General features: G+C 61.4%; 1 protein-coding gene and 1 long non-coding RNA gene across 3 annotated transcripts; one reads left to right on the plus strand and one right to left on the minus strand.

Annotated features, from left to right (window-relative positions):
* The first annotated feature begins 115 nt into the window (after positions 1–115).
* On the plus strand, positions 116–5,530 carry CRABP2 (cellular retinoic acid binding protein 2). 2 transcript variants are annotated; one of them, XM_026485117.4, is made up of 5 exons: positions 116–213; positions 595–788; positions 3,637–3,815; positions 3,957–4,073; positions 4,503–5,530. In XM_026485117.4, the coding sequence occupies exons 2-5, from the start codon at positions 719–721 to the stop codon at positions 4,551–4,553; spliced, it is 417 nt and encodes a 138-aa protein (XP_026340902.1). In that variant the 5' UTR covers positions 116–213; positions 595–718; the 3' UTR covers positions 4,554–5,530. The 2 variants fall into 2 exon arrangements, with proteins under 2 accessions (XP_026340902.1, XP_026340901.1); XM_026485116.4 differs by having other exon boundaries at positions 147–213; positions 523–788.
* A 9,621-nt stretch (positions 5,531–15,151) lies between these two features.
* On the minus strand, positions 15,152–18,546 carry LOC130544279 (uncharacterized). Its single transcript, XR_008960451.1, has 2 exons — positions 18,382–18,546; positions 15,152–17,906 (listed from the first exon to the last, which is right to left on the minus strand). It is a non-coding gene; the product is annotated as an uncharacterized LOC130544279 (long non-coding RNA).
* Positions 18,547–18,676: the final 130 nt, after the last annotated feature.

Below are 18,676 nucleotides of genomic sequence, written 5' to 3' on the forward strand. Positions count from 1 at the left end.
GGCGCCGTTGCCCCACTCGGGTGCCAGGCCCAGCCGATCCTGGCCTCCCCGGCCGCTCTCTGAGCTCGGGGCGGTCACACGGGACCCGGTTCAGGCCTCGGTGGAGCCGAGCCCGGCCGCCAACCTCTTCCCCAGCGCCGGCTCGGAGCGGGGTGCGGCCGCTGGTAGTGTCGCCGGGTGTCCGGCTCCAAGGAGTCGAGAGCACCGAGTCAGGTTGGGGAGGGGCGGGGACCAAGCCAGCCGTGACCGTGGGGCGTGAGACCTGAGGCTCTGCGCCCCGGGCCCGGCGCCCCCTCCTCTCGGCAGAGAGCCCAAGGCGAGCGCTCGCCCCGGGTCGCCTCTCCAGCCACCCCTCGCGCGGGGCCAGCTGCCTCGGCCCCGGCGAGACCCGGACCCGCCCACGGGGGGCCAGATCCAGAGGCCGGGAAGCCGGGGCTCAGGGCCCCCCAGGTGGAGTGGGGGCGGGGCGGGAGGCGGGGCCACCTCTCTCTCTCTTTCTCTCTCCCTCTCTCCCTCTCTCAGGCAGGGGCGGGCCGGCTCAGGGTATAAAAGCTGCCCGCGCGGGAGCCCAAGCCAGCTCTGGGGTTGTCCTAGGACGTGTCCTGTCCTGAGTTCCACCACCAGGCGAAGGCGACGGCGACATCTCTTTTGACTAAAAGACTCAGCGTCCAGTGCTCCAACCAAAGCATCTAAGGGGACCGCCACTCGTGCTTCCATCATGCCCAACTTCTCCGGCAACTGGAAGATCATCCGATCGGAAAACTTCGAGGATTTGCTCAAAGTGCTGGGTAAGGAGATTTTCGAGCTCCCGGGGAGCGGAGGGCGGCGCCGGAGTCCTCGGAGGTGCCCGAGAAAGAAAGGAGGATCAAAGCGCGGGAGGCTGGGTGTCTGCATCCCCAAGAAAAGGGGCCGAACGCCTGGGTTGGGGGGCTTGGGGCCGGGACATTTAGATACTTTCGTGGGCGGGGTGCCCCCCCCCCAAGGCCAGCTCCTGCAGTGACCAGCCTGTGAATCAAGTAGAAACCAGAAGCAGGAGGTCGGTATCCCCGGGGGTGAGGCTGGGGAGCTCTGGGCAGTTCAGAAGCTGCAAACCCTGCACCCAGGCTGGGGGCCTGGGTCCTTACTCAGCCGAGCCCCTCGGAGCCCGTTCAGCCTCTTAGCCTCCACCCCCGCGGCCCGAGCCCAGGCCCAGAGCAGGTTCCTGATCCCTCTGCGCGGCGCTCCACCCGCCAGGTGATCGGCCACCGCGGCTCCCACGGTTGCCCCTACCCTCCCCCTGCAGCACTTTCCGCGCTGTGCCCAAACCCTCCATCTGTGACACAAATATTTCCTACAGCGGGCAGCTCCAGAGTCCTCAGTCGCTGTGGATAATTATCACTTTCTTAAATTTCAACAAATGGCTTTGTGTGAAACCCCAACCCCCCATTTCCGAAAATCCCAGTTCTCATCTTCCTCCCTCCCCGGAGACCTGGGGCAGTCCAGCTGGGTGTGTTGGTTGCAGGTGGGGGAAGTTAAACCGACTCGGCCTCTTCCAACTCTGTGTGCCCTCTGGCGTGTGGGGAGGGGCAGAGAGCGGGACTGCTGGGAGGGGCTCTGGGAAGAGAGGGAGGTAAGTTAAGGACCTCCGCAATTGGGAAGGCCCCCCCCCCCCAGCCCTGCAGACTGAGGGTAAGCATGCCCTGGATCTCTGGACTGAACGCGGTGGGGGGTGGGGCAGGCACACCTTGTGCAGGGCGGAGTGCAGGAGTGCGTCTGGACCCAGGAACGGTCTGGAAATGCTGTCTTTCCATCATTCCTTGCCATTAGTTCTTGCGTCTAACTGCAAGACTTCTTTAAGCCCTGTTTTTCCCCGCTCTTCCCTTGCTGCAATTACACACCAAAACGTTTTCCCTTCAGAAAGCCTAGATGCCATTCCCTCCCCACCTCTGGATTCCGGCCCCACTCCCCAGCAGATGAAGCAGGAGGTGGTCGGGCGCAGCCACAGGCCCAGCTGGAGAATAAGGGCCAAAGCCCAACCCTGTTGTCTGTCTTTGGTCTGTTTGTCCTCCCTGCGGGGTCTCGCAGAGCCACGTGCCCTCCTCAGGCCCTGCTGGGGGCAGATTGGAAACAGACCCAGCAGACAAACAGCCCTGGCTGGACTGGCGTCTCCTCGGAGCGCAGCCCTGCCTCTGCGGGAACCTCAGCCCCTCCTGGCCCCCTGTGCCCAGTCGAGTACCCCTCTCCTGGTGACGAATGCTCAGGTGTTTGGGAAATAGCTCCCACCCACTGCTGTAGGCAGTGCGTGTGAGCAGTTTCTGCTCCTGTAACAGGGAAGGTGAAAGTTGGACAGTGTTCGGTGGACTTCTAGGTGAAGATGGGGTGGGCGTGTCCCCTCTGCCGAGGCCACTGGATCTGAGAACCTCTCTCAGGACCCAGGAGATCAACAGCCCAGAAGGGGGTTCCTGGGGCTTCTGGGGGAGTCCTCCTGCTCTCCCACTCCTTTCTTTCTGGAACAAAGTGGGTCTGCTTTAGTGCCAAGGGAAAAGAGGATTTGTTTCTCTAGGAGCCCAGGTCTGAGGAGGGCCAGGGAGTCCCCTTGCCTGACACAACCCTGCTTGGCCCCCTCATCCCCACCCATTGCTTCCCCAAACATCTCTGCTCCAGTTCAGGGGGGGCACCAGGCAGGTGAAGTGGGGTGGTGATGCTTAGGTCAGGCTGGGGCCAGAAAGTCCTTCCTGCCTGCTTGTCTTCCTGCTCTCCTGGCTTCCCCAGCCTTCCTCATGACTGGGGAGCAACGAGGAGGGGCCCAGTTTGGAGAAGGATATGGGGGACAGGCTGAGGGACTTTGAATCCACAGAGGCTGAAGAAGAACTGATCGCCTGAGGTCAGGGTGATTCTAGAGTAGGGAACATACTGGGGAGGGGGCAGGGTCCCTGTCTGTCTCTTGAGGGGAGAAGGGCACTGGAGCCTGCCAGGAGGCTGAGCAAGCAAGGGGCTGATGCAGGGAACTCTGTCTGAGCCTCAGCTCTGGCCTTTTCTCTGGTTTCCTTTTCCCAGTAAAAATAACAGCAGCAATAAGAAGAGGCGTGCCCAGCGCTGTGTTTCTGGGTCCCACGAGTGCCACCCATTTGCCCGGGGTCACCCGGCCTGCAAGGGAGGCCGGACCTCAGGGTCCGGTGGATCTCCCTGCAGGGCCTGTGGCTTCCCTGCGCTGGGGCCACTCTGTAGGGGGGACAGCCGCTCCAGCTTCACTTGCGGAGAGCGACAGGGATGGGGTGAAGGAAGGCCCACCTAGCACCAGACAGGGAAGGTGCATAGGGCAGAAAGGAAAGCGGGGCCCTACTTCCCGGACAGGAGCGGCGAGGCCTGGCTGGGGAGGGTCTGGCCTGCACTCGTCCCTGTGAAGACACAGTGACTCTGATGGGTCCACCCCCACAGAGGCTCACAAGCAGGGTGGACAAAGGGTGAGGTGAATGGGGCCAAGGTGAGGATGCCCGCTGGGTGAGGGGGATGGGGAGAGGCTGCCCCCGAGAACGCTGGGGTCCAGGCCTACTGATCAGCAAGGTGGGGCCGCTGGGGGCCGCCACTCTGCCCAAGCGGTGCTGTGGGGAGGGGTGAGGCAGGGGCCCGGGGCGAGCCTCCCTCCTCTGCGTGCAGGGGTGAATGTGATGCTGAGGAAGATCGCCGTGGCTGCAGCGTCCAAGCCGGCGGTGGAGATCAAACAGGAGGGAGACACTTTCTACATCAAGACGTCCACCACGGTGCGCACCACAGAAATCCACTTCAAGATCGGGGAAGAGTTCGAGGAGCAGACTGTGGACGGGAGGCCCTGTAAGGTGAGTCCCTCGGGGTCACGGTGCCACGGGGCCACCCAACGTGCCATTTTCCAGTCTTTTCCTGGATTCTCAGCCCCACTCCCAGTGGAGAACGTCCCTCTCGCGGCTGCGGGCCCTGCTCACGCGGCCTCTCTCTTGCAGAGCCTGGTGAAATGGGAGAGCGAGAACAAAATGGTCTGCGAGCAGAGGCTCCTGAAGGGAGAGGGCCCCAAGACCTCCTGGACCAGGGAGCTGACCAACGACGGGGAGCTGGTCCTGGTAAGGCGTGCCTCCTGCCAGCCCAGCGCCAGCCCAGGGCCACGTTCGGGGGGTTTCTGGGACGCTCCAGGGCACAGGAGGTCAAGACCAACTGCACCGGTCGCCCCTCTCCCGAGGGGGCTGCTGGGCTGGACGAAGCTGTCCCTATCCCACACGGTGCCACTCTGTGACCAGGAGACGGTCTTCGGCGTGGAGTGGACGGGCACTGAGGGGCCTGGCAGTTCTCTGGGTGATGACAGTCCTGGCCTGGGGAGGAGGGTAGAGGACAGATCCCTGGGGCTCTATTGCTATCCTCCCTCCCATGACACCAGGGCCTGTGGGGACCAGCTCCTGCTGCCAGTCCTGAACCTAGAAGGAGGTTTGGTCTCCCAGGCCACAGGACCAAGGGCCTTCCAGGTTAACGATGACTTCTGACTTGTGTCCTTCCAGACCATGACGGCGGATGATATCGTGTGCACCAGGGTCTATGTCCGAGAGTGAGCGGCTGTGGGTCCAAGAGCTGCCAGAGCCCCCCAGCCCACACTCCCATGCTCCCTGCCCTCCCCCCTTCCTTCTAGGCTAGCTCTCCCCTCACCCCCCTCACTCCTGGGGATGCTGGGATGCCTCCAGCTTGGCTCTGCTTTGGGGGCCCCTCCTCCACCCCTCCCCCAACAAAGAGGGACGGATGGCAAAAGCCCAGATCACCTGTTCCCGAATCACTCCCCCTCCCCAGCCAGCAGTCCCGAACCAGCCCAGAGCACAGCCTCTCTTTCTGCGAAGGGACCTAAGGGCCCCAGTGGGAGAGATGGCCCTCTGGCTTCCGCTCTTTGTCCCTGTAGCCTACACAGTGTAGAATATTTATTGGTTAATTTTATTAAAATGTTTTAAAAAAATACAACCTGTCTCTGGCTCCTTGGGAAGGGGACAGGTGAGTCACCTGAGTTCCACTTTGCCCCTGAAGTGCAGTGTGGGAAACAAGGGTGTCCGCAGCAGGGGGAGTTGGGCCGCAGGGAGGGAGGGGCTTCCCCTCACCCCACCACCCCCCTGCGGCCTCCTGTGCCACCCTGGCTTCCAAGGCTGTAGTCCTGGACCTCGGCAGGGACGCGGGGCACCGGGGAACTGATTCCCACCTTCTCCCACACCTCCCTCCAGTTGTTCCTTCTCTCCTCTAACTCCAATCTGTGGGCAACCCCAGGCCTGGCCTTGGCCTCCCACAGGGTTCCAGATGAGCTCACTGATGCCCACGGGCTGGCCTTGCTCCCTGATAAGAGTCTCCTGATGAGGGGCGCCTGGGTGGCGCAGTCATTATGCGTCTGCCTTCGGCTCAGGACGTGATCCCAGCGTTCTGGGATCAAGCCCCACATCAGGCTTCTCAGCTAGGAGCCTGCTTCTTCCTCTCCCACTCCCCCTGCTTGTGTTCCCTCTCTCGCTGGCTGTCTCTGTCAAATAAATAAATAAAATCTTAAAAAAAAAAAAAATGTCTCCTGATGAGACGTCCTGCCCGTCCTCCAGTTCTGAGATGGGAGTATCTCGGCCTTGAGACCCACACAGCCCTTCTGCCGGCTCTCCCACCGCCCATGCCTCCACATTCAGGTCAAGGCTACACTGCGTCTTCCCAAGCTCCCTGGCCATCTCCCCAGTGCCGGTCCTCCTCCCGCAGGCTGACGCCCTCGACCGGGCCTTCTCCCGGCCCACTTGGTCTCATGCCGTAGCGCCTTCTAACTGGCCCGCCTGGTCTGCTCTTCTGTCTTCATGGCTTTGTGGGGGCGAGTGAGCACCGTGTCGGGAGAGAGTTTCCTGTCCTGGTTCTATCACCTGCTTGTGACCTCAGACAAGCTAATCGGTTTCTCCGAGCCTTTGTTCTGTAACCGAATGGCCTGTGTGCTGGGAACTGTCCGTGGGGGCCAGCCAGAGCCAGCCAAGGTGGCTAGCGGCTTCCCTGGCCCCCCATCCTGCTCATCTCCGTTTCCTTTGTGCAGGGGCCACATTCAACCCTGTCAAATAGAACTCTTCCCTACATCATGGGAAACTGACTTCAGATGCTCCAAGCTTACGTGCTTATACCTTGGGGTTCCCCCCAAAAGAAAGACTCTCCTAGGGTCCGTATCTTCATGCCAGAAGGGGTTTGGTTCTGCAGGATTGCGTGGCTGTCCTTTGGCCCACTTGCTGGTGGCAGGGCAAGGGGCCCAACAACTGGCCGGCCAGCTCGTGGCTGAGGAACAGCTGCAGCACTGACAGCCCACCAGAGCCCCAGGGCTTGGGAAGGAGCGTGTTCCTGTGGGAAGGGCTGCTGTCCGCGATTTCTCGTCTATAATACAGCGACTGCAGAACGTCCAGCTTGCAAAGGCTTCGTAGTCGTTAAATACATCTCAGTAAGTACACAGCCCTTAGCAACTGCCAGCCCCCACAAGCGAAGGCCCTACCTCTCTGACCCACCCTCCAAAATGCTGCCAGGGGGCAGGAGGGGGGGTCCTTCAAAACAAAACGGTATCATGTCAGTGCCCTGTTCAGAAAAAATAAACCAAAACTCGCCTTAGCCGCAGCCCCTCTGTGCAGAATACAACGCAGACTGGTATCAGTGGCCGTTCCAGACGCGGCCCCTAGCCCTTCCCGTGTGGCTCCTCCCCTGCGCTTGCCTCCCACTCGCCCATGGGCACCCAGCGCTGCTCCAGAGCTTGGCTTCTCGCCTAGCCCGAAGCGGCCTCTCCCGCCAGCGGTGCTGACAGCCAGTGGTCACGCTTCCCGGCCTGTGTGTGGCAGGTGAGCCTCTCCCTGCGAGACCAGGGTGCCCTGGGGCCAGTGAGTCCTGCTCCTGCCCCAGGAGAGGCCACTTGCTGCAGCGGAGGGCAGAGGGGTCGGGGCCAAGGAGTGGGGGCGACGGGCAAGCTGGTCCCCTCTCTGAATGTGGGGCGGGGTAGATGGTTTCCTGAGAGTCTCCTGGGAGCTGGGCACCGTGCTGGGTGCTAGGAACGCAGAAATGTATCCCACGGACAAGATCCCTGTCCTCCTGGGGCCTGCGGGAGGGCACAGCCCTTTAGTGGGAAGAGATGATGAAACCATAAATGCACCCCTCAATTCCCGAGTACACCCCGTGCAGGAATGAGGGAAAGGAGGCAGAAGGAGGGAGAGAGCACCAGGGGAGACCCAGCTGAGATGCGGGGTGGGCGGCCATGTTGAGAAAGCAGGTGTTTTGGAGGACAAAGAACTTAGGGGGGGCCTGAAGGACGCAGAGGGGGAAGTACTCTAGGCAGGGAGAACCACAGTGTGAAGGCCTTGAGGACAGTTTGGGGCTGCCCAGGGTCTGGGGACTGCAGTGCAGGCAGCGGGGGCCTTCACGGGCCAGGGCTCACAGAACCTGAGGGCCACAGTCCATGGTTCTTATTTGCTCCCAAGAACGACAAGCCAGTGAAGGATTTAAAGGTGGTGGCATCTCACCTGTGCTTTAGGAGTCTCCTCTGGCTGCCAGGTGAAGATGGATGGAGAAAAGTAGGGGGTGAGCTGGGGAGGGGGAGCCCCCAGGCGGCCAGGGAGAGGCTGGAGCAGAGGTTGGAGAGAAAGTCAGGGACTGTGGAGACCTGGTAATGCATGAGGCAGGAATGAGGGGTGAGAGAAAGGAGGGTGTCCTGGGTGGCTCTCTGGCTCTGGTCCTGGGGGGCTGTTTTCAGAAACGGAGAAATAAATCTGGGCTTTCTGGACACCAGCTGTGTTCCTTTGAATGCAGAAGCATCCTAACTCCTTCTCCGAGGCCTGGCTTCATCTCCATTCCGCATCACCTCCTCCCCTCCACCCCATCCTTGACCTCAGCTCCTGGGATGCCCATCCAGGCTGTGGACTCCCCAGCCCACCCTTCCCACCTCAACTTGACTCCCACACCCACCCTGGAGGGCCTTTTCTCAAGCCCTCCCTGTCCCTTCTCACACCTTTTTGGCTGGGGCTTCTGCTCTTGTTTTTCTAATCAATTTGGCTCTTTCTGGAATCAAGTTGCTGAGGAGAGAGAAGAGGGATGTGTCTGTTTCCCAAGAAGCCCCAGAGGGCGGGGGCTGGGTCTCCCCCATCAGACTGGGGCTCCCTGAAGGTAATGGGGGTGTGTCTCCCCTGAGACTGGGGCCCCCTGAGGGTAAGGCCCTTCCCCTGGCTCTGCTTCTGTACTTCCCCGCCCTCCAGCCTGAGACGACAGGGAAGTTACAGTCCTGGACCCAAGAGATGAGATCAGGGAGAGGCCGCCTCACCCATCTGGCCCAGCCTGGCCCCACCCGTGAGAAAGTCCCTCCAGCTGCCCCTCCCACCCCGAAAGCCCTCTTCCTCCTCTTCCGTTACCCTTACCCGGGCCTTCATTACTCAGCAGTGCTTTTAGAAGAAAATGCACAGGAGCCCCTTACCCCTGCTTTCATCCCCAAAATTCTGTGGGCAGAACCTTCTCTCCAGTCAGGCTTCTCAGAGTTCAACCACAGAGGGGGCAGCAGAGGACTCCCACAGTGAGATCCAGAGAAGGTAGGAGGGCAGGGGCAAGGGAGGGGGCGTGTGGGACGCTCCCCTGGGGTGGGGTGGCTGCTGCGCACTGGGACAGCCCGCACGAACGTCTTAGGGAAACCGAGGTACACACACCCACGCTCAGCGAGAGACAGGAGCGCTGGGCTGACATAGACCTAGCAACGTCAAAACTGAGACATTCAGGACCCAGCCAGACCCAAGAGGACAAAGCCTGTGGGACCAGGGCCCTGGGTGCCACGGAGGCCCCAGAACCCAAAGGCAGCTCCCTGCCCGTGTGTGGCAAGACGAGCCAAGTTGCAGGAACCCACAGGGGAGGCCGGGCAGAGTGGGGCCAGACTCCGGAAACCCTGAGGGTGCTGAGGAGAGGGAGAGGTGGGGAGGAGCCTGGCAGAGGGGACCAAGGGGTCAGGGACGAGGGGGACTCCAGCAGGGAGGAGAGGGTACTGAGGGCCCCAGGGGTGGGAGTCAGGGGAGGGGGGCCTGCTGGTCAGGCCCTCTGACCCCAGGTCCCGACAAAGGGCCGCCTAAGGACCGCCACAGGCAGGCGCAAGATGGATGGGACTGGGGCGGCCAGGCCCTTTGTGGCGGGGGATGAAAGGGACCAGGCTCCAAAGGAGCGTCCCCCGGGTACCCCCCATGCCCTGTTGGCTCCACTGCCCCTCCCCCAGTGACCTCAGGAGCCTTGGAGTGTTGGGGGGTGGGGTGGGAGGAGCTGAGTCCAACCAGGTATTTCCCCTGGCTGGGCCAGCCCTACCTGAGAAAGATGGGGGGCAGGCAGAAGGACAGTGGGGGCCTGGGTGGCCCTTTGGTCTGTTTAGAAATGGAATCGGGGGGCGCCTGGGTGGCACAGAGGTCAAGCGTCTGCCTTTGGCTCAGGGCGTGATCCCGGCCTTATGGGATCGAGCCCCACATCAGGCTCCTCTGCTATGAGCCTGCTTCTTCATCTCCCACTCCCCCTGCTTGTGTTCCCTCTCTCGCTGGCTGTCTCTATCTCTGTCGTATAAATAAATAAAATCTTTAAAAAAAAAAAAAAAGAAATGGAATCGGTGTAAGATGCGGAGTCCGTGCCCTCGCCAGCGAGGCCCCCTCAGAGCTGGGTGAGACTGGTTCCAGCGAGGGCCAGGGGTTCCCCGGGAGGGCCCTCCCACCTCTCCTGCAGGCCTGCTGCCCTCCTGACCTCTTCGCTTCTTCCTGTCCCTGTCCCCCTTGGCGCTGCCAGTCGAGAAACCAGTTCTGTGCCTGTCCTGGATAAGGATCTCTGGGCTGGGCGCTTCCCAGGCAGCGGCAGGAACCTGGCAGGAACCTGGCAGGCCGACAGCATCCCCACCCCCAGCCAGGGCCGCCGGGGTCTCCCCACTCCTGGCGGCTGCCTGAGCCACCTCTTCCCAGCCTCCTTCCCCTCAAGGGAGACTTCTCCGAGCAGCCTTGTACGGGGCAGGGGCCTCCCTTGCCTTCTCCCGTGGGTGTCCCAGAGGCTGGGTCCCTCTCCTCCTGCCCCCCTCCCCCCCTTCCCCCAGACTCCCCACAGGGCCCCGACAATCACTCCCACAGCAGGGTCAGCCCCTGGCCCAGTCACTGGCATGGAAGGGGTCAGGTTGAGACAGGGTTGACCCCACTTAACCCCAGCCCATGGTCTCCTCCTGAACCATCACTCAAGCCCCAGGACATTCTGGTCCCTTTCTCATCCCCCTACTCCATCAACTGGAAGGGACTTCCAGTCAAAGGCCATCTCCTCCATTCTTCTGACATTCTGTCCAATGTCTGCCTAACCTCTGCCCCTGCCCAGCGCCCCAGAAACCTCAGACCACTCCTAGCGCCTCAGCCAGGCCTCGGCAGGCTTGGCCAGCCTCTCCCAGCTGCCTCAGGGAGCCTTCCGCTTGCAGGGGCGTGGGAGATCAGAAGGCAGGGAGGAAGGCAGTTCGGGCAGCTGGTGGGGAGACCTGGGGGCTCTGGAGGAGACAGGACTCAGGTCTTGGCTCCCACCCCCAGCCCTGGAGGTGAGCTGGTGTGTCGAGCCAGGCTGGGAGTCGAGCTGGTGACTCAAGCCGGAGCAGACAGCTGCACAGTCCTCAGCAACCAGCCCTCCCTTCCGCTGCCCGAGGTGGAATCTTAGAAGCTGGGAATTCTAGAAGCAGAGAACAGAGTCCCAGAAGGAAGGGCCCTCAGGAATCATGCCTCTCCTTTGTCCAAGAGGAAACTGAGGACCAGAAAGGGGTGTGGCCTGCGTAGGGGGTCGCTCAGGCAGCAGGGAAATCACTGGTCCCACAAAAGGGGGCTACTTGGGTCCAGTACAAACAGTTTGGTCCCAGCAGGTGTCAGCTGGGCCCCTCCGCACCCTCTTGCTCTCCAGCTTTCTTGCGGGGCCCCTCTCCTCTCTTCCGGGCCACAGATTATGAGGCCAGGACAGGTGCCGGGCCCTTCAGTCTCAGGTGGGGGATTAGAAGCTAAGGTTTCAGCAGGAGCCTAGAGGCAAGGGTATCCCGGGCTCAGCCCAGAGTGGCCTGCGGAGGGAGGGCCACGTCTGCTGGCCCGGCAAGGGGGCGGACACCCAGCCCCCATCCATCTCAGCCCACCCAGGGATGTGTCCGAGCATCAGCACGCCTGGGGGCCTCCCTGACCTGGGACACACAGGGAAGGTGGTAGTGCTGTTTTCAGGGGTCCCTACGAAGGCCGGAGCCAGGCCAGGCCCTTGGCATATGGGCAGCATTTATCCCCCGACAAACATTGCGGAGCATCAGCTCCGTGCAGACCCCGCGGTGGGCGGGGCCAGTGCAATCCTGACAGGGCTTCGGTGAGCCCCGCCCCGAGGAAATAGTCTCTGGCCCCTGCGAGGCGCCTAGGGTGTCATTCCACAGGCCCCCTTGGTTCCGGAGCCAGGATGGGCCCTGGGAGCTCGCTGTGCGGGACAGGGTGCCAAGAAGAACGGCCCTCTCCTGCCCCTGTGGCCTCTGCCACCCTCAGGCTGCCTGGGGCTTAGCTCGGGCCTCTCCTCCCGGCTACGCAGAGGCTGAACTTTTCAGACAAGCTTTCCTGTAATTGTCCTTCTGTCATCACAGTTCCCCATGCAGAAACCCGCCAAAGAACGGTGGAAACGCACAGGCAGAAAGGAGAGATCACCCCTCCAGCAGCCTGTCTCGGGGCTAGAACAAACGGGGGCCACAGCCCCACCGAGTCCCGGGACTCAGCAGAGGGTAGATTCATCCTTCCCAGCCCTCTCTGGCTCACTCCTGCCCTTTGCCCCCACCCCTCCAGGGAAGTCCTTCCTCAAGGCTAACTTAAGTGCCTCCCCCTGCAGCGTCAGCATCTCAGGGGATGAAACCCAGAGGATAGACCCCTGTCCTAGGTGGCTTCAGGGACCAGAGAGTGTGTGGGTGCACCTGGGTGGGGACGCTGCTGCCTCCTCCCTCACCCTTCTGTCCTTGTTCTCCACCCCACTCTCCAGGCCCTCCCCTCGCCTCAGCCCCCAACTCCAGCTCCTGGCTGGGAGCCAGCATTGTTCCTGCCCCGCTCCCTGCTCCCCTCCTCCTTCCCTCCCTGCCCTCCAGGAGGCGGGCCGCCCCTGGGCACCCGCCTGCCTGGTCCCTGCGAGCCTGGGGCTGGGGCTGGGGCGGGGGGGGGGGGGGGGGGATCAGGACTGCTGGTCCCCGGCTCCGCTTCCTCCTCACGCTCCCTCCACCAACAGAGAGGGCTGGGGAGCTTTGGTTACGGTTACTGGGCGGGGGGCGGGGGGGCAGTTATTTTTAATGCCACCAGCTCACAAGATAAATATACCTCCCCTCCCCCCAGCTGCCCAGACAGAGTCCCTCCTTCGCCATTCACCCAGGCTCCTCAGACCGGACTCGCCTCTAAGGCCTTCCGCTCACATGCCCTCCTAGTGGGTCCCCCTTGGCCCTGGACTCCCAGCAGGGAGACAGCACGGCCCCAAATCCCATAGATGAGGAGGGAGGTGTCCTGACTCCCCCTAATGCCATCTTGAGATCTGTGCCCAGCAAAGGGCTTCCAAGGGAGCCTCCCCCTGGGAGCGGAGGCTGGGGCAGGCCTCCCAGAGCCGGGGGAGGAGGCACTGGACAGCTGTGGCTCCTGCAGTTTGGGCTCTGGGGCCCCTCTCCTACTTGGCCAGATGCCCGGGGTGGGAGTGGGGGAGGCTGGTGGAGTCCAGCGCCGCCTTCTCTCTTATCCCACTCCGCTCCTGGTTGGTCCCACAATGCAAGCAAGTTCTACTTGCAATGGGCTTCTAGGCCTCTTGCTTTGGTCCAAAGAACATTCTGGCAATAGTTCAGGGCAGAAACTGCAGCTCTCCAGGGAGGGCAGAAGAGGGAGCCAGGGATCAGGATGGATTGCTGTTCATTCCTAGATGGCTGGAGTCCGGACGGAGAAAGCCACCAAGGCCCTTAGGACAGACCCCATCAGCCTGCGGCAGGCAGCTGGTCTGTGCACCTAGAACAGGGCACTCTGTCCCTCGGTGACACCTGCTGCAGTATGGAAGCCAGTCTCGTGACGGTAACCTCTGTACGGGCTGGCCTCTGGCCCCACAGCTTCCGCCTCACAGGCCTAACTGTTCCCTGGATCCACGGAAGAAAAGTCTGGGCCCTTCGACCCAAGAGCCCCCAGATGCCCAAGATGACCCCATGCTCCGTGTTTATTTTCAAAGGCTTCATGCACTCCGTCAGTCAAGAATTCCTCACACACACCTCTCGCCCCCCCCATCTCCGTCCCTCAACCCAGAGGGGCCCACGGTCCTCTGCTTCAGTTTTATCATCCATTTGCTTTCCAAAAATACGTGGACTGCACACGCCCCTATGGCCAAAGGACACCCTGTTTTGCAGGGTTTTGAACGTCGAGTTCTGCCGTTGTCCTTCTCTGCACGAGGGTCCTGAGCGTTATCCACGCGGCTGTGATTCCAGGGTCGTATCAAACAAACACACGTCATGGCCGGGAAACATTAAACCCCTGACCTCGCCAAGATGACGTGGAGCAACGGGACCTCCTTGTGCCCCGCTGGCGGAGCGTAAACTCACACGCCCCCCTTAGAGAACGGTGTGGCATTCTGTCCAGTGGAGGTGAAGAGGTGCGTTCCCTCCCAGACGGTGCCTGTGGGCCGGGAGGACTGGGGGAGGATGCTGGGGGGGGGGCGTTGGGCGCCAGGACCCAGCGCCCACCTCCCTCGCCCAGTCCTCCACCTCGAAGAGCTCCTGGGAAGGAGGACTGGGTGCCAGGAACTCGCACAGGGCGGGCGGAGGTGAGCCCTCTGGGTTCAGGCCCGGAGGTATTACTGTCCCACCTTCGATAAGAAGCTGACACTCGGAGAGTTTAGGTGTCTCTGCGGGACTCCAACTCAGGTGTGCCTCGAGAGAGTGCTCTGGACAGCCTTGTCCCACTGCTCCAGGGGCCTGTGCGCCCACCAGGCATGCCCTCCGTCAGTGGGCTGCCTCGGCCCAAACTTGGCCCCCGGGTGTGGTCCGGGAGGCAGCAAAAGCCTGCCGGGGGCTCCGTGTGGGCAGGGCATCCAGGCACTGGCGGTCCAGCCCGCGCCCCCGACCCCAGCTCCAGTGCGCCCCCAGCAGCGCCCCGGTTCTTCTCTGTCCGAGAGGGCCTTGAGTCCCAAGTCGGTCACCTCCTGGCTCCATGCGGCCTACGGTGGGCCCAAGTGAGATGACGGGGGAAGCATGAGGGACGACAGAGACGAGACTTCCCCACACGCCCCTCCGACTCATTCTGTGACCCCACCATCAGCGTCCTTCCCGGAGAGAGGGACACTCACGCCGAGTCTGGACTCTGAGTCCAAATTCTGGTTGTGTGATCTTGGCTGGGTTAGTTAACCTCTCTGAGTTGTCTCCTCCAGCGGAAACCATGGACCATCACATAATCTTACCTGCCTCACGGCCTCAACCTTAGCTTTCAGATCTGCCGTCTCTGGGGGAGGATGTAGCCCTTCTTGAGGCCACAGCGGCCCCTGGTGGCCACGGCCGGCCACAGGGTACAGCCCCGCACCGAGCCAGGAGCGGGATGGCCGCCTGTCTCCGGGGGGCTCACCGAACCCCAGACCCGGAGGGCCAGAGGCAGAAGGGGACAGCGCATCTCTGTACCTTCTCTCCCGGAGCGGCCTCATGCACGCTCATGGTCCCCCCACCCACCACGCTCGGGCTTCACCCTTCTAAATCAGAGCCTCGCCCTGCACCCCTCCCCAGGCCACAAGCACAAGCACGGGGTCTTCCCAGTCCCCTCCCTCCATCCCCACATCTCACTCTTTCTGGAACTGACATTCTAAGTATTCCCACGTCTCTTTCCTCCTCTCCACCCCCTGGCTCAGGTCTCATCAAGTCAAGCCCTGGTGGTGGCAACAGCCTCGTGACCAGCCATGCTGCTGTCTCTCCCGCCCCCCACCTCAGTTCTCCGCAGCGATCTTCCTAAGATACTCATCTGACCAGGTTACCCTTCGACCGAGGTTAAAACCTTCCCATGGCTCCTCACTGCCTCGAGGCAAAGGCCCCACTTTAGCCACATTGCCCCCTGCTTTCCCTGCTCGTCTAGGGATCACACTGTGGCCCGCACGTGTCCCATATGCCCAGACGCTCCCGGGGACGGGGGTCCACACGAGTCCTCTGTGATTCCTTCGCAGTATTTATTCAGTGCGAACGGTGCCCTTGGCATTCAAGAGGGGCTGGTGAGTACTGTTCCAATGCACTGAGAAAACCAAGACCCAGAGGGATGCACTGACGCCCCCAAGTGGCCGAGAGGGGCAGGCTCTTTGCTCAGTGCTCTTTCCACCCTACCTGCAGTCCCTCAGCCACGTGACCAGGATGCAGGCTGGGAAGGCCGCCTGCCCTGCTGTGGAGGAGAGATGGCCAAGCCAGCCTCATGCTGGCCCCACGCGGGCCCCATGTTGGCCCCAGGGCAGCCGGTTGGAAGGAGCAGGACAGGGAGGCGAAGAGGGGCTAAGTCAGCGACAGATGCCCTGGCCTCTGCATTCTGAGGCAAGAAGGTAGGAGAGGAGAGGTAACCAGAATGCGACCGTCTGACACCTCCCTGACCGCGGCCCGGGATAACATGCTGCTGTATCTCCCTCTCTGGTCCCTTCAGGACATCTGGCAGACCCCTCCGAGCTCCTTTGTCCTCTGCAGGAGGGGGAAACAGGGCTGAGTGCTGCTTACCCAGCGCTGTGGACCTCTCCCCGGGGGCCGGGCGCTTGCGGCCCCATGGGGGCTCCTTTCCCAGGTCCTCTTGGCACACCAAACCTCACCTGTCCCTCCGAGCTGCGGTGCCCTCTACCCCCCGCGTGCTTCCCCACAGTCTGTTCCCCTTACTCAGCAAGCTACCCACCCAGGAGTGGGACACCACGGTGCCCTTCAGGGGGACCCCCACCCCTGAGGACTGGTCCCCCAGAGCCCACACCCACTCGCCTTGGGGGGCGTCACGCTTCCCCTCTGAGCCGAGGAGGGGAAGCTGCAGCCTGCCTTCCAGGGCTGGCCTGCACCCCAGCAGGGCCTTCCCCACGATGACGGGCCGCAGAGGCCTTCCCAGCGGCCCTGGGAACGCTCTTCAGGGGTGTGTGATGCTCAGAGGCCGCTGCTCTTAGCTTTGGAGCTTAGCTGGGGCGTGAGCTGATTGAGAAGGTCTTCAGCAAACATTGTTCCAAGTTCTCTTGCCGCCCCGTCTTCTTCCTCTGGGCTCAATTCCAACCTCTCAAGGTCCCTCTTAAAATATGGTGTCCAGAACTATCCTCCACTTCATGGAGGGCAACGGGGCCGTCACCACCTCTGGTCTGCACACCCTGCGTCCATTAATCGCTTGCTTGGTTAGGCAGCCATTTTACAGTGTTGGTTCATGACGGGCTGTGGTCTGCTAGGACCCTCAGGCTGTCTTCAGTGGATCAGCTCTCCTTTTCACTGTTCCCTCCTTAGGCTGTTGCCTTTGAAACCCAAAACAGATTTTTACATGTATCCCAATTATTTGGTTCATTTTTTTCTGTCCGGTCAGAATCTAACTCTCAGTTCTTGCGTGATCTGTAGATTGGACACATGGGGCTTCTAGGCTTTTATCCCAGTCTTTAACAAAAATCTGTGACAGTCAAGGCGGAGGACGGAACCGTGCAGGGCTGCCCACAGAGCCTTCCTCCGCTTTCTGAGAGACATCTCTAGGGATGGCCACTGAACTTTGTATCTGCCCACTGCCGTATCACGTGGTCCCTGCGTCCTGGGCCCGGGACAGAAGAAATACACCCAAAGGCCTCACAAAAATCCCGGTAATCCAGTGTAACCCCAGGGGAGGAGAGGAGGCCATTTGGCCCTCCCTGTGCCCGCTGAGTGCCTGCCGGCCCCCACGGAAGGCCTTCTTTTCCTGACTTGGTCATCCTTTCAGACATCACTTATCCGTTTACGATGTGCTGCGCGTCAGCATGGCTCTCCCAGCTGGGGTTGCTGGAACCCACCGTCTCCCGCCTTAAGAAAATCAATCCTGCACTCTTCTCCAGCATTCCAGAGCATGTCTGTGCCCCGTGACCCCCAAACTCACCACCAGCGTTCATGGGAGACTTTGCTCCCGGGTAATGGCCTTCATTCGTGGGGATGGTTGTCAAAGACTTCCCCCCACGTGGTCTTGCTTGATCTTCAGGACGAGCTTTTGGGAATGGGTGTTAGCCTCCTTTACCATCCCGGCACAGCGAGGAGGGTCACTTAGAGAAGTTACGCCGTCTGCCCAAGGTCATTTAGCCAGCAAGTGCAGAGTCAGAGGCGGTGCTCTCTCCCAGACACGGGTCTCGGGAGCCCAGCCCGGGCCGGACAGCAGGTTTTGTGGGGTAACGTGAGGACGGAGAAGCCTCAGCTTCGGGTCTGCGCTGACCCCCCATTCTACACCCACCGGCCCCTCCCGGGCCTCCAGTCCACGATCGGTAGTGAATTCCAAAGCCCAGCTGGCCCAGGGACAGGGGTGTGGGTATTGATGGGACAGCCTTCTGGTCACAGACCCTGCTCACCCCCCACCCGGAAACCCTGTCCATGCTCTGTGCTCCCGCAGCTCTCCGTGGACACTTTGGGAGCTAAGTACTGTAATAATCTCTCTCTAATTACCTCCACCAGCAGACCCTGAGCGCCCGTCACTGCGGCCCTCACAGACCAGACTAGGAGCTCCTGGGGCTGGGCGCTGACACAGCAGGTACGAGTTAACACTTCCTAGCCTAAACTGGATCTACCGGAGCAGAAATTCCCTCCCCAGGGTGGCTCAGCTGGTTAAGGGGCTGCCTTCGGCTCAGGTCAGGATCCCAGGGTCCTCGGATCGAGCCCCGCATGGGGCTCCCTGCTCAGTGGGGAGCCTGCTTCTCCCTCTCCTACTCCCCCTGCTGTGTTTCCTCTCTTGCTGTCTCTGTCTCTGTTAAAGAAATAAATAAAACCTTTAAAAAATAAATAAATAAAATAAGATCTTAAAAAAACCAAATCCTTCCCCAGAGATCCCCTCCATCCCCTTTTGGCCCCACTGCCCTTTACTCCGCATTCTCCACACCGTACCTGTCCCTCACTATTCTGCACAAAGACCCCCTCCTCCAGAAGGCCTTCCCCCTGCTCCCACCCAGTGAGCTCTCGGCTTCCAGACCCGTTGGACCCTCAAAGGGATGCTTTCAGGGTTCAGTCGAAGGGTGCCAGTGAGATGTTAGAACACCATCGGCACCTTACGGAGGCTCAGGAAAGTGGGGCTGCTGGTGATGAAGAGGGGCCTTCCGCTTGCTTCCTCTTCCTGGCCTGGTTCGCTCACCACCAGGGGGCACCCTCTGCCCATTAAACCCCCCCTGCCATGGAGGGCGGGATGGGGCCCCTTTCCCCGAGAACTGGGGGAGGCCTCGGCCTACCTGCAAAGTGGGTTTGTGAGCCTCGGGTCGTCCGGAAGAGCGGTAGGAAGGACGGAGGTGAGTAGTGGGGTACGCACCCCCTGCCCACATCTCCCGGTTTCCCGGTGTGTGTGCACGTGCTGCGTCTCCCAACAGAACGTATTTGTTCTTGTTTTCCAGGCGGGGTCCCTCTGTCCTCTGCAATGCCGCCTTCTCCCGGCGTCTCTATCTGCAAAACAAGCCAATGTCCAGCGGCTCCGTGAGATGCCCATCGTTGCTCCCATTTTATGGATGAAGACACCGAGTCTTAGAGGAA

The sequence above is a fragment of the Ursus arctos genome, unplaced genomic scaffold (genome assembly GCF_023065955.2).
Source record: "Ursus arctos isolate Adak ecotype North America unplaced genomic scaffold, UrsArc2.0 scaffold_2, whole genome shotgun sequence".
Lineage (NCBI taxonomy): Eukaryota > Metazoa > Chordata > Mammalia > Carnivora > Ursidae > Ursus > Ursus arctos.